Source organism: Schistocerca americana, chromosome 1, assembly GCF_021461395.2.
Source record: "Schistocerca americana isolate TAMUIC-IGC-003095 chromosome 1, iqSchAmer2.1, whole genome shotgun sequence".
Classification (NCBI taxonomy): domain Eukaryota; kingdom Metazoa; phylum Arthropoda; class Insecta; order Orthoptera; family Acrididae; genus Schistocerca; species Schistocerca americana.
The window spans coordinates 312,667,737-312,683,038 of record NC_060119.1 but is presented as its reverse complement, the minus strand read 5'-3'; the positions used below and the strand labels follow the sequence as shown (position 1 = coordinate 312,683,038).

Sequence of the window (15,302 nt, the reverse complement as noted above, 5' to 3'; positions counted from 1 at the left end):
CGGGGTGCACTCAGCCCTTGTGAGGCAAACTGAGGAGCTCCTTGATTGAGAAGAAACAGGTCCGGTCTCGGAAACTGACATACGGCCGGGAGAGCGGTATGCTGACCACATGCCCCTCCATCTCTGCATTCAGTGACGTCCGTGATCTGAGGATGACATGGCAGCCAGTCGGTACCTTTGGGCCTTCATGGCCTACTCGGGAGGAATTAAGTTTTTTTGTCAACAATGAAAGCAGATCGAATGTACTGCAGTCCGCGAGCAGAGAACGAATTTGCCATGCATACGTGGACTGCACAATGCAGTTGAAAATTCGAGCAGGAACTGTACTCTGAGCTGCACGGTGCGGGTTTACGAGTATACAGGGTGTTTCCATAACAGCGTACAAAAATTTAACGGCACATAGAGGGTGCTCCACTGAGCAGTTTGAGGTAGGGAACTTGGGGTCGGAGACGTCAGCTTAAGGAGATAACAGGAATAAAATCAAATTACTGAGTACTTTTTTATTTACATTAGTTACCTGAAAATATCATCATTGACACGACGAACGTACCATTTCTACTGTATCTTACAAAATGTGCTGAAACTGACATCGTCGAACAAGATTCTGACGCACGCTTATGAATATCTCTTGTGTGTTTCGAATCACATCACAGGCAGTGCCAGTTCTGGCAGCTAATTCCATCTCCTTATCAACTGGGGTTTCATACAGAAGTGACTTTAGATACTTCCATAGGAAATAATTAAAAGGTCAGGGTGTGTGACCTCGCAAGCCATGGAATAGGGCCTCCCAAACCAGCGACCAGGAAACGCTGTACGGTACTGCTCCATCGAATTGTACTGTACGTCTCTGAATAGCACTGACTAATAAATGGGTACGTCGTTGATTCATAGCACGTTCTGTCATGGGACAATGTAAATACGATACAACAGAGCCACCTTGTGGACAAGAAAAGTAAGTAAAACCCGCGTCATGACTTCCTGGTAAACAGGCTCGTTCTGCTTGTTTCCTTGCAGGAAATAAAGAATGTACACGTAAATAAACAGCACAGTATGTGCAAAACTGGACACACGTTAGTTGTAAATCTGCTGGAAAGCAGTAGTGCTAGCCAAAGCGGCAGACAAGTTTACTTCCATATCTCCTTAAGCGGACTTCACCGACCCCAGGTTCCGTACCTCAAATTGTTCAGTGGAGCATTCTCTATGTCCTGTTACGCTCTTAAGGCAAAAGCACTGTGCACCCCCAGGCAGTACAGCATAGCTAGTGAACTGACGAAATTCTTCAAGCCAGTTCGAGATGTTTATGGATGATAAAGAGGTGGGAAGAGCGTAGTGGAATGCTCGCTGCGGGTGTAAATGAGAGCATACACACACATACACACACACACACACACACACACACACACACATACACACACACACACACATAGAGAGAGAGATAGAGAGAGAGTCCGTACAGCCGCATGTGCGGTGACAGGTGTCGAGTTGCCACGTACCTACGCATACGAGCTACATTCTTTTGTTTCTAATTTTCGATCGTGGCATTATCGTAGATTTATTACGCTGATTATCGCCTTATTTCGACTGTTACACTGAGAGAAAAAATAAGTTTTATTAATAATATTATTTTGTCAGAACCCTTGCAGAGGCCTTGCGGAGGCCCAGGGCTCCACGGAGTACACTTTGAGTATCGTTGCTGTAGACGATCTGGGACGTGGATGAGCACTGCCCTTGACAACGGCAGTCAGTCTGCGACTGCTGCTAATCAGTTCCTCGATTGCCTGGACATTATCGTCTAAGACCGATGTTGGCGGCCTTCCTTCCCCGTCAGGATCACCTAAGTCTGTGTGACCTTGGGAAAATTGTTCGCATCATTTCATTACAGATCAACGCATTACTAAATTTGTACTAAAGTATCTCATGGTGAATCCGTCTGCAGTTTAAATGTTTCGTCCGCAAGAATCGTACAGAGTCACGTCCTTTGGACTAAGTTTCCAGTTCCCAAGCAATTACACTCATCCATTGTATTTCAATTGCTCTCCATACTGCAGCAGAACTGTCTGCACGAAACCAGGAACACACACTTTTGTCTGACAATCCGTCAGTGTGTACCGGTCGCACTGTGGCATTACATGTCGAACTTGATTTCGGAAGTCCTTTTGTACATATGGAACTGCAAGTGAGCAGTTCCAAAAGGCCAATTACAGTTGTACAGTGTGGGGCAAATAGAAGTGGTCCGGGCGAGTGGATACGATTGGATGTGAATGTATGCACATAACAACACTCCGTGACGCGGACACCACGTGTATGCGCGCTACGTGATACACGCCGTATCAGAGCGTTGCGCGGGCTGTGTCAACGAGACTGGAGCAGCGCAAAGGGGACGATGGTACTCACTGTGGAGCAGCGAGTATTCGTTGTGAAAAGTTACGTGATAACAACGTCGTATAAACGGTGTGGTTGCTTGTTTGCTGAGAAGTTTAACGGTGTCAGTGCCAGCAAAGACTGCCATGCAACGCTTAGTTCTAAAGTGGTGCCAGATAGGATCTGTTTCGAACAAGTCAAAAACCGTTCCGAAACGTGCCCGCATTCTAGAAAATGTGGGTGCAATTGACCAAAAAATGCCTGAGAGTCCTACCAAATCAACTCGATTCCTGTAGCAAGAGACCGGCACGTCATGTAGATCAAGCGAACGAATACTCCACCTGGACCTGGAAATGCATCCCTACCGAGTGTCTGTTTTTCATATATTAAAACTAGCGAATGTTCCTCAGCTCTTACAGTTTTGTGAGTGACTATTCCTTGAGGTAACAATGGCTGACGGACATGGATCTGTTCTTTATGTGCGATGAAGCCTGGTTTCACCTGGGTAGTTATGTCACATCACTGTATCACAGTTTCTGGGCAGCGGAAAATCGGAAAATCAGCGTGACTTCCACGAAACACCATTGCTTGATCAGAAGATTGCGGCTTTGTGCGCGTTCTCTGCACGCCGCATTATTGGTTCAAATGGTTCAAATGGCTCTGAGCACTATGGGACTTAACTACTGAGCTCATCAGTCCCCTAGAACTTAGAACTACTTAAAACTAACTAACCTATGGACATCACACACATCCATGCCCGAGGCAGGATTCGAACCTCCGACCGTAGCGGTCACGCGGTTCCAAACTGACGCGCTTGGAACCGCACGGCCACACCGGCCGGCGCATTATTGGTCCCATCTTCTTTCATTAAACGCTATATTCGGGGCATTACATTGCCAACATTTTGAAACCATTTGTGGCAGAATTACTTCCAATAGAATGGAGCAACTGCGCATACAGTCGCCCGAACCTTCAAGAACATTTACACAACCTTCACGCCTGACAGAGTTGTTAGCAGAGGTTAGTCTGGCCGCTCAGGGCACCTGATCTCTCAAGTGTGTGATTACTTCGTATGCGGTACCCTCACGTCTATGGTGTACCGCAACAACCATCATAGTCTTCCAGAACATTTTGGATGAGATTGCAACAATTCAAGCAGTCCAGTTTCGATACGTGTTCGGCAACTTGCTGACCCGGGCTCAAAAGCACCAAGAGATAAATGGCGGTCACGTTCAGCATATGCTGTAGTCAGGTTAGTACTGTATTTCGTTTCCTTTACTGTATTTCTTTGTACCCTCGAACTTTTATTTGACCATTCTATAGTTCCCAATACGGGTAACACTTGGAATAACCTTTAAGGGCCGTTAACATGGGACAATGAGACGAGTTTTCCGATGGCAATCTTTTTTTCCTGCCCAACAGTCTGTTTGCTAGGAGGCTCTCCTCTCTTAAATATGTTTGAAAAAGATTTGAATAACACAGATATAATTCTTTTGCAGAATGGTACTGTTTTAACTACCTCACCAGCTTTATCCCCAGATCTCTAAAATCATTTCTTTAGTAAGTTTAAAATTTTAAACTGAAGCTGTTGTGTCGTCAAAAGCCTTTTCCGGCCTAATATAAAATCAACGTCCAAACAAATTTTTTTTTTTTTTGTCTGACATAGCTTTGATTCCAATGGCACTTAAATGTGTTAACAAACTTTTTATAAATATAAACATATATTTGCAGTTTTGTGAGTGATATTCCTTTACATGTGTGTTTAGGAAAATTTTATGTACAGTTATGTGATATTTTATAGAATGGAAAACACGTGTGTCATATAAGATCCGTCACTAAGCAATTTGGCTTCATCCAATCGGAAAAGAGTAAATAACTTTTCCATTGGTGGAATGCGGATACAGCGAGAGAGCTTTAAATTTGACAGATATACTACGGACTCTTTAACGTGACAGTCGACCACAAGCGTAAAGAAACGACATGACAGTACGGCACATGGACATGAGAGGGGCAAGGGAGGAAGTTACACCTCCCTCTCGGGGGGCGGACAGTCTACACCTGTGCTTGGTGCTTATTAGTATCTTTACTCATTTCAAAATAAGAAAAGATTAGCAACTCACAACACAAAGAATTTGGTAATGACTACTGCGCAATCGCTTGTTAAAGTTGACAGTGTTGTAAACGAGAGAGAACAGGCCAGATATTTGCCGGTATCTTGCGTAACCATAATTCAAAGCACCCCCACATAAAGCAGCTACATTAGAAAGTGTCTACACTATATGCATTGACTAGAGTCAGAACTCGTCACACTGCAGTATCTGGAAGCCGGTATGTGTATTTACTTCCCTTTTTGGGTGGCTATTTGGGTGCAATATTCAGTTTCACCAACCGCGACACAGTCGCGTGTACAAACAGTGATCCAATACTGACAAATGTTTTTTATTCCATTCTTTGATCACAATATCAATTCTTTAGACGATGACCGGTTTCAGTCCGTAATGACCATCCTCAGATCTTTTTTACACCATTATGGCCTTATCACTTTAGAACATGGTGTAAAAAAGATTTGAGGATGGTCATTACGGACTGAAACCGGTCATCGTCTAAAGAATTGATATTGTGATCAAAGACTGGAATAAAAAACATATGTTGGTAATATTCAGTGATTTATGATAACCATCATATTTTTATTTATCCCAAGATTATGTACAAGAGACGCTCATTTCAGATTTCCTCTCGCTTGTAACATTCATTGCCAGATTCCACTTTAATTTGAAGGATAATTATTATTGCTCTGGTAGAAATAATGTTAGGGTCGACCCTGTTTTGTTAGAAATAACAACAGACCACAGAACATTTGTAAAATGAAAAATAAAATCCAGTAACAATGTATTGATTCGAATATTGTGGTTGACTTGTGAGTCGCAGAAGAACGTATATTTCATGACGTACCGAAATCCATGTTTAAATAATTACTTATGAGTACAGAATCGCTGACCTACTCACAGAAACGGAGATCGCCTTGGATGAAGCAGACGCTTCCTCGATAACGACAAATGCCAGCAAAGAATTCACCCATAATTACACCACAATGAGACATAATCTGTGCTATGTCTTCCTTGCACGCTGTGTGGTTCTTTAGTGGATACAAGAGCGAGGGACACAGGCTGTTCGTGAACAGAGAATTAAGATAATAATTTATTCTACATCTAATATCAAACAGGAAAGATGACAAACAACATTTTTGTAGCTTCAGTCGCTAACAGTAGATTTTAATGTAGAAAAATTGACAGATACAAAAGATTTACACATCTGTCATACTTCAGTACAATTTCAGAACATGTCGAGACCTGGCTACTATGAAAGTCTGTAAATGTCATTCAACTGGCAAACACACAAAATGGGATCAGCGCACGATTGTTCGAACTAATATACACCCACCGCTGGAGCTCCTGAGAGGGCATGCTTGCATCTCATTGGCAGTGGCGTAATAGTTGGTGGCAGCGCCCTCGTACCGGGGTGGTGGCTGTGGAAAACGCGCCGGCGCAACTGGCGGCGCGAGTATTTGAAAGAGGGTCCGACTGGACAGCGGGCGAAACTGCAGTCTGAAGGTAATGTAGAGCTTCAAGTGTGCACGACGATAAAGCGGTGTATTTGCGGTGAATCGGCAGGAGGTGTCGCACGTGGTGTGGGGGTGGCTGCTGGCGCGCACCCTCCTGTCGCTGCTCACCCTCTTCCTGGTGCCCGTCAGCGTCGGCTTCCGGGTCGCTGCGAAGGACACCAGCGCACCCATCCTGCTCGCCGCCGGCGTCGTCGAAATAGGTAATCCATAGTTAGCTAGTTACTCCGTTAGTTTCATGTACCATGGATCATTTTCCACGATAAATCGTAATGACGTGGAAAGAGCCATTGTACATTCAGTTTACAAATTAATTTGTAAATGTGACTACATGCTGGCCGTTTATAAATTGCTATTTTTATTTTTATTTTAAAAAACCTACAGATGTAATGTTAGGAAGAATTTCACTAACAGCTGGTAAAATTGTTTATTGAAATACAACAGATTTTGCCGTCTAAAGCCACATCATCAGTTGCAAACTACATCGTAAAGAGCAAAGTAGGTGTCACCACATTTTGAGTAAATTAACATTGTATTGTATTGTATGTTGACCGGGGACCTAGAAACGACAGAGAGGCTCCGTCCCCGCCGCAGCGGCAGTGTTCCACAACCCCACGACGACTACTGCAGACCACCCCTCCGCAGCCCCACACCAAACTCGGGGTTACTGTGCGGTTCGGCCCCCGGTGGACCCCCACAGGGAACGTCTCACACCAGACGAGTATAACCCCTATGTTTGCGTGGTAGAGTAATGGTGGTGTACGCGTACGTGGAGAACTTGTTTGCGCAGCAATCGCCGACATGGTGTAACTGAGGCGGAATAAGTGGAACCAGCCCGCATTCGCCGATGCAGTTGGATAACCGCCTAAAAACCATCCACAAACAGGCCGGTTCACCGGACCTCGGCAGAAATCCTCCGGGCGGATTCGTGCCGGGGACCAGGCGCTCCTTCCCGCCCGGAAAGCCGTGCGTCAGACCGCACGGCCAACCGGGCGGGCATAAATTAACATTAATAAGGGAATGTCTAAAATATACACACAAAGTTACAAGGTCACAGGCATACTTATCGCTCCTAACCAAAACTTCCTATTCAGTGAATATTGCCAATACTATGGCGAGGGAAAGTAACGAAGACATGCTCCATTCATTTAGGACAATTGCTGACAGTTGAAACTTGCGGTTGCAGAGCCATTAAAAATTTTAAAGGGGCCGGATAGCCGATAAAAAATAATAATAGCATTCTTTTAAAGGTAGCGACCCGGTGGTCCTAGTCATGAGTAAATGACGTGACTCTGTCACATGGGTAGCTTCCCTTCCGCTACCCAGCTATTCGCCCTTTGTCGTTCGATCGGACCGCTTTTGCTTTGCCCAACACCGCGTCGCCCTGCCGTCATACAGGTAAGACACTCCCACTTCATACACTACACACAATAATTTGAATTGGGCCGTGACTAATCATGTTAACACTGTCATTTTTTTGTCGCCAACCTGGCTGTTTTAAAAATGTTAACGTCCTCTCACTACAAAACATTTTTGTTTTTTTCTTTTTAGATGCAAGCAAATTTTAGAGCATGGTTCTGTCACCGTGAGTTTCACCTATCAGCAATTTGTCCTTAATAACTGGAGTACATCTTCGTTAACTTTCGCTCGCCGTAGTATTGACAATATTCAATGAATAGTTAATTTTGATTAGGAACGATGGGCATGCCTATGACCTTTTAATGTTATGAGTATATTTTCGACATTCCTTTACTAATTTGAATATCCACAAAATGTGGAACACCGTATTTTTCTCTTAACCAATAGGTTGTACCTGACGATGGGGCTTTAGGCTGCGAAACAGCTTGTGTTTCAATAATCAACAGTTTTACCAGCGTTCAGTGGAATTCTTCCTAACAGCATGGCTTTCCGCAGCTGCGGATACCCGGGATATAAAATAGCTTACAGGTGTGAATTAATAATTCCTACCCCGCCACCTTTTATGCATTACAATAATAGAAATTCTCCTACAACATAGCAGTTGCCACGGAGAAAATGTTTCAGTTTGTTTTCAAATTTCACTTTGCTATCTGTCAGACATTTCATATCCCCAGGTAAGTGATAAAAAATTTTAGTTGCATCATTGTGAACTCCTTGTGCAAAAGACAGCCTTAGTGTGGAGAAACGAATATCACTTTGCATTCTACTATTACAATTATTTACGTCACTGTTCCTTTTGAACACCAGTGGATTATTTACAGAATACTTCATGAGGGACTAAATATACTGTGAAGCAAGCTTTCCTTCAAAAGATGAGCTATCCCAGAACATTATTCCATGTGACATTTTTGAATGAACGTATGAAAAATACGTAACCATACTGATTTGTCTCTTCCAAAGATTTTCAGTGATTCTAACTGCAAATGCGGATAAACTGAGTTGTTTTAGCAGTTCACCAAGCGCTTTTTCCGGTTTAAATTCTTATCAATATGGACACCAAAACTTTTTGAAGTTTCCACCCTATTTACTATTTCTTCATCATTTTTACGTTTATGATTGGTGTAGTACACCTAGATGTGCAGAACTGAATATGTATCTTTTTAAAGTTGAGAGTGATATCATAATACAAAAATATTCAGAAAAGTAGCATAAGATCGCAGGGTGAGCACAACGTTGCCGAAAGGGTTTCTCTCCTTCCATCTTCGCCTGAACATAGAAAGAGAGGGCATCCTTTCGGAAACGCCGCGTTCACTTTGCGACCTTATCCGACAGGAAACATGCGAAGATTTTATTGAAACGACAAGCCGCGAAACATTCGTGGGTATATTAATATGTAGAAGCATCAGTAGGGACCCAGAAGAATAGAACACCAAGGAAAAAGGGCTCAGATTAAAAACGGCGTAAGACATATTTACTTTCTTCACAACAGTTCAAACAGTAGATCAAATAAGCAGCGATGCAAATAAAACAATTATTCAGCAGTAAGGTCAGAATTCGGGGTGAAAAGATATCAGTCATAAGATTCGCTGATAACATTCTTATCAACAATGAATGTAATGAATAACTCCAGGATCTGGTGAATGCAATGAATAGTCTAATGAGCGTACCTGTGGATTGAGGGTAAGCCAAAGAGGAGCAAAGACAATTAAAACTAGCAGAAACGAGCTTATCGACAAACTCACATTCAAAAGTGGGCATCATGGGTTAGAAGAAGGCATTCCGCTGCCTTGGAAACAAAATTAGCCATGATGGGCGAATCAAGGGGGTTGTATGAAATAGACTAGCACAGCCGAAGAGAACATTACTTGCCAAAATAAGTGTACTGATATCAAACGTAGACCACAGTTCGAGGAATAAGTTTCTAAGAATGTACGTTTTTATAATAGTGAATCAAGGAAAAACAGAAAAGATCATCGAACCGTTTGAGACGTAAAACTTTGAACATAGCTGCTAAGGTTCAGTAACCGCGTCAGAATTATATTAGAACAAATAAGCCCTCGGTCACAAATATTAAGTCAAAATTGACCAAGTTTCGACGTTACTATGAGCGTCGTCTTCAGAATTAAACTAACTGTTCTAAAACATATTAGGTATATAATACATTAATAAAATTAAAGTTTGTACTGACTGGAAAGAGATGCAGTACTTACAAGTCACATTTTAAAAAATCTAAGCCGGAAAGGCGACGTCATGAATAGTTGTAAATAAGATGGCGAGCCGCTAAGTGCTGCTCGTACTTGAGAGAACAAGGGCTGCAACAAGACTGAGGTGCCCACGTTAGAAAGTGTGGGCAAGTAAACATGGTGTCGCTTTGAGCGCCATCTAGTAGCCGCAGAAGCAACTAGGCTACTGTATATTCAAAATTAGACACATGAAATTGTGATGAAGCCGATTCAGGCATAACGTAAGCACTAATAATAATAGGATGAAGTCACATATTTATCTGCTTTAAACAGAGATACATTTTGTAACGTAAAAAAAGTCAATTATGACACACAAGAAAACAGCAAAGATGTAACAGGAAAACACCATTTCGGCAAACTGCATGAGTAAATCTGACTCAAAGATCAAGCAATGGCTTTATACAGTCGAAAAAGCTTTTATTTCGCAGCTGCAGCTGTTCGTTGAGAATGAGGCCATCATGACGAGAGAGACGTTTGAAAATCTCCAACTCCTCTAAAACATCTAACCTACGCCCCTTCTTTTCGGTATGTAGAATATTGCTATCGTCTATGGCTTTAAGCACGTGTCCAGTAATTAAGAGATGGTGAAAGCACGTCCAGTTTGCCCTACATAATAGGAGGAGCAGGTATCACATATGATACGTTTGAGGCATGTTGCTGTAGGAGGACATTGACAATACAAATAGGTATTATAATAAATGAGGAGGTTTGCTTCAGGATCGGCAAGGAAAGGAAATATGGAAACATCGACAAGAGGAAGGGACAAGATAACAGGACATGTGTTAAGACATAACCGGATAACTACCATGTACTAGAGAGAGCTGTAGAGGGTAGAAATTGTAGTGTAAGCCAGATAGTGGAATATTGCACGTCCAACAAATAATTCCGAACGGTAGGTGTGCTCTGAGATGTAGTGGTTGGCACAAGAGATGTGTCGCATCTTCATCAAATCAGAGAGGACTGAGAGAAAAAAAGGAAAGTTAAGCAAAGAGAAGGGATGAGTACTTGGGAAATCTACAGCACCCTTCTGTATCGCACGCAGCACTGACGCAGCGGGCCTCCCGCAGTCTGCCTACGTAACAGTCTTGCAATTGTTACGCATCACCGTTACGTCAGACACATCGATATTGCTTCCAACTGCTTGATACATCAATTGAGATTAGTTTTCATGCGATTATTTCTGCATAGGTTCTGCTGCTGAACGGTATTCTTTACGAACATCGAATCTTATGGTTCAGACGTTTGGAGACAATACAAAAGCGCCTTTGCTCACCAGACAACTTTATCTTACGTTACGAAGGTGCTTACCCACCACCATGCAGTAAACACCACCAATCACACTAGGGATATGTAAAAACAAATCTCATGGATTTGGCGATAACTCGCAGACGATGGAAACATTCCAATATTAACACACAAAAATTCAGGCATTTACGCTTTAAATTGTGCAATGTGCGGAGTGATAAAGCATATTCATTCATATACAGACTTGTTAACCGAGAGAGGTGGCGTAGTGGTTAGCACACTGGACTCTCATTCGGGAGGACGACGGTTCAATCCCGCTTCTGGCCATCCTGATTTAGGTTTTCCGTGATTTCCCTAAATCTCTTCAGGCAAATGCCAGGATGGTACCTTCGAAAGGACACGGCCGACTTCCTTTCCTAATCGGATGAGACCGATGACATCGCAGTTTGGTCTCTTCCCCCAAATGACCCAACCCAATAGACTTATCTTACATTTTATGTTTCTTGTCTGAGAAGGGACCAAGTGGAAACTATAGTATGAGCAGAGATCTTGTTCACGGCTGCGATATTACATCGATTCTTACTAAACTACAAGATATTCAGTATCTACAATCGTAAACATTTCAGAATAGGTAGTTCATACATCGCCATCGATTCAATCAATAGGGTAATAGCACCACAAACTCTGTATCCTTTATGCTGTAATCTGAGCTTATAATGAATATGCAGTAAAGATACTGTTATTTACACTACTGACCATTAAAATTGCTACACCAAAAGGAAATGCAGATGATAAACGGGTATTCATTGGACAAATATATTATACTAGAACCGACACGTGATTACATTTCACGCAGTTTGGTTGCATAGATCCTGAGAAATCAGTACCCAGAACAACCACCTCTGTCCGTAATAACGGCCTTGATACGCCTGGGCATTGAGTCAAACAGAGCTTGGATGGCGTGTACAGGTACAGCTGCCCATGCAGCTTCAACACGATACCACAGTTAATCAAAAGTAGTGACTGGCATATTGTGACGAGCCAGTTGCTCGGCCACCATTGACAAGACGTTTTCAGTTGGTGAGAGATCTGGAGAATGTGCTAGCCAGGGCAGCAGTCGAACATTTTCTGTATCCAGAAAGGTCAGTACAGGACCTGCAACATGCGGTCGTGCATTATCCTGCTGAAATGTAGGGTTTCGCAGGGATAGAATGAAGGGTAGAGCCACGGGTCGTAACACATCTGAAATGTAACGTCCACTGTTCAAAGTGCCGTCAATGCCAACAAGAGATGACCGAGACGTGTAACCAATGGCACCCCATACCATCACGGCGGGTGGTACACCAGTATGGCGATGACGAATACACGCTTCCAATGTGCGTTCACCGCGATGTCGCCAAACACAATGCGACCATTATGATGTTGTAAACAGAACCTGGATTCATCCGAAAAAACCACGTTTTGCCATTCGTGCACCCAGGTTCGTCGTTGAGTACGTACACCATCGCAGGCGCTCCTGTCTGTGATGCAGCGTCAAGGGTAACTGCAGCCATGGTCTCCGAGCTGATAGTCCATGCTGCTACAAACGGCGTCGAACTGTTCGTGCAGATGGTTGTTGTCTTTCAAACGTCCCCATCTGTTGACTCAGGGATCGAGACGTGGCTGCACGATCCGTTACAGCCATGCGGATAAGATGCCTGTCAGATCGACTGTTAGTGATATGGGGCCGTTGGGATCCAGTACGGCGTTTCTTATTACCCTCCTGAACCCACCGATTCCATAGTCTGCTAACAGTCATTGGATCTCGACCAACGCGAGCAGCAATGTCGCGATACGATAAACCGCAATCACGATAGGCTACAATCCGAACTTTATCAAAGTCGGAAACGTGATGGTACGCATTTCTTCTACAACGCCGGTCAACTGCTGTTTGTGTTTGAGAAATCGGTTGGAAACTTTCCTCATGTCAGCACTTTGTAGGTGTCGCCACCGGCGCCAACCTTGTGTGAATGCTCTGAAAAGTTAATCATTTGCATATCACAGCATCGTCTTCCTGTCGGTTAAATTTCGCGTCTGTAGCACGCCATCTTTGTGGTGTAGCAATTTTAATGGCCAGTAGTGTAATATGACAGAGTAGTCTTTGAAATAATTGTTGCATTCGAACCAAATAGATTAGGAATATGTATGGAGTTAAAGCTATTCTTGTTGCAAGATATATTTCTTTTCCAATCGTTTATAATTAAACATATGTTTAACCATTCTGTTGTACCCCATTCTATTGACACATTGTTTCCATTTTATTCTTCCTTGCTTTACTTTTTGTCATTCACATAGCGTATATTAAGTAGAAGGAGGTGAAGCGCCGCGTTCTGGTCTTATATGGGCCAATCGGGACCGACCGACCGCCGTGTTATCCTGTGCCAATGGTATCACTGGATGCGGTAGCACAACGGTCTCCCTTCGTTATCGGGTTTCTTGACCATAGAACAGCTGCTAGTCCGTCTAGCGGCTTCTCAGTCCACCTCACGAGTCTGAGTCCAGCCCGTAGCAGTCCCACTACTAAGTAAAATCCCTGTCACTACCTGGAATCGAATCCGAGTCCGCGTATTTGATCTCTGAGTGTGTAGTCCGTTACTTTCCCCAAATATTGCTTTCACTCGACTGTATTCTTTTTATATCGTTCCTAGTCATTGTTCAGTATTCACTTCCCCTAGGTAATTATGGCGGAGGCAATTACTTTACAAAATTGAGCGTCAAATGGTAAAGCGCTTTTCATGGTGACCAAAATAATTTTATTTTTTATCTTATGACACGTTTCTGAAGAACCCGACTGTCAATCACTGGCGTGGAATATGGATTATACGTCAAGCTATTAAAAGGAGTAAGTTGCAAAAACGTAGTAACAGCGGAGAACACGGCTATTAAAATCGATACAGAGTATCTTGTCACTATTCCATAACATCATCAGTGGCAACTGCCAGGCAGGTGAACATAGTACAAGAAAAACAATTTCAGCAGTGCCATCGGTGAAGTGATGCATATGACACCAGGCATATAACTTCTACAAGATATATATTTTTAGAGACTATGTATATTATTTGAAATTTGTATGTAAAAATTGTTAATAATTGGATAAATTTTGTACAAACATGGTCGTAACTGTTAATTATATATAGGCCCATACACTGATGCAACGATATGTTATGCACACAGGTTTGGATGCCTACTTTCTGCTGGTGGTGTACAGCTTCTATCAACTAATAGCAGGCAAGGACACAGAGCTTGCGGACTTCTGACGACCGACATCTTGCGGCTTAAAATTGGAGACATCTCTGATGCCCAAGGCAGCTCTGTAGTTCGTGTGTGTGTGTGTGTGTGTGTGTGTGTGTGTGTGTGTGTGTGCGTGTGCGCGCGCGCGCGCGCGCGTTCGTAACAGCTTGACCATAGCTGGGCCTCAAGAATCAAAAGATTCTATGATGTATTTGTATATCTTCTTGTATTGTCACTGAGAACTTTCCTAAAGAAAACAAAAAACGCTCAGCACAAATATTATGTTATATTTTTCTGTTCCTTCTCTTTCCATTCTCTTGATAACAATGTGATGAATGCGAAACACGTAATTTAATTTTATGGTTTACAACGGGTCGGTAGGTATTTTCCTTGTACGAAATATTTACCCATGGGCACTATCCACATAGCCTAACGTTAATATCCACGATCTGAATGTGATAAATCATATTACAGAGTCATATTTTAAAGTAACATATTGAGATATTCTCGTTTCTCAAAGATTTTTTGCTTTTGCGTGATAGTAAATTTATCTGTTGAACCATAATCAGAGTCGCACTTGGGTCAGGGCGTGTGACGAGAATATCGTAGTAAGAGCGGCGATAAATCCGCTCGTTTAGAGCACAGAATAGTCTCTCGTAGCAGGTGGTGTTGAATTTTTAAAAAATTTATACATTTGATAGTGTTTGCCGGCCGGAGTGGCCGTACGGTTCTAGGCGCTACAGTCTGGAGCCGAGCGACCGCTCCGGTCGCAGGTTCGAATCCTGCCTCGGGCATGGATGTGTGTATTGTCCTTAGGTTAGTTAGGTTTAATTAGTTCTAAGTTCTAGGCGACTGATGACCTCAGAAGTTAAGTCGCATAGTGCTCAGAGCCATTTTTTGATAGTGTTTGAGGGCAAACGATTTATGAACTTTTCTATGACAGATGGGTCCGATATGTATTCATTTGGGAAGTTCTAGACTCACTGGTGATTCATTAAGCAGAATTTAAAGTTATAGGTAACTAACATAATTAAAAATTGGCGTGCAATACGCAAAAAATTGACTGTGTCAGTGAGAGCAGCAGGCAAACATAGGGTAGTTTTATGTGACACACCTATTCATTATACTATATTTTACCGTTTTCT

At 42.8% G+C, this 15,302-nt stretch overlaps 1 protein-coding gene across 1 annotated transcript in view; it reads left to right on the top strand.

Annotated features, from left to right (window-relative positions):
- The window catches only part of LOC124622238, a 40,770-nt gene extending 26,555 nt beyond the window's left edge, over positions 1–14,215 (top strand). The window contains exons 6-7 of the mRNA XM_047147895.1: positions 6,033–6,183; positions 14,101–14,215. Of these exons, the coding sequence (XP_047003851.1) occupies positions 6,033–6,183; positions 14,101–14,183 (234 nt within the window). The 3' untranslated portion in view covers positions 14,184–14,215. The remainder of the gene's footprint in view (positions 1–6,032; positions 6,184–14,100) is intronic.
- Positions 14,216–15,302: the final 1,087 nt, after the last annotated feature.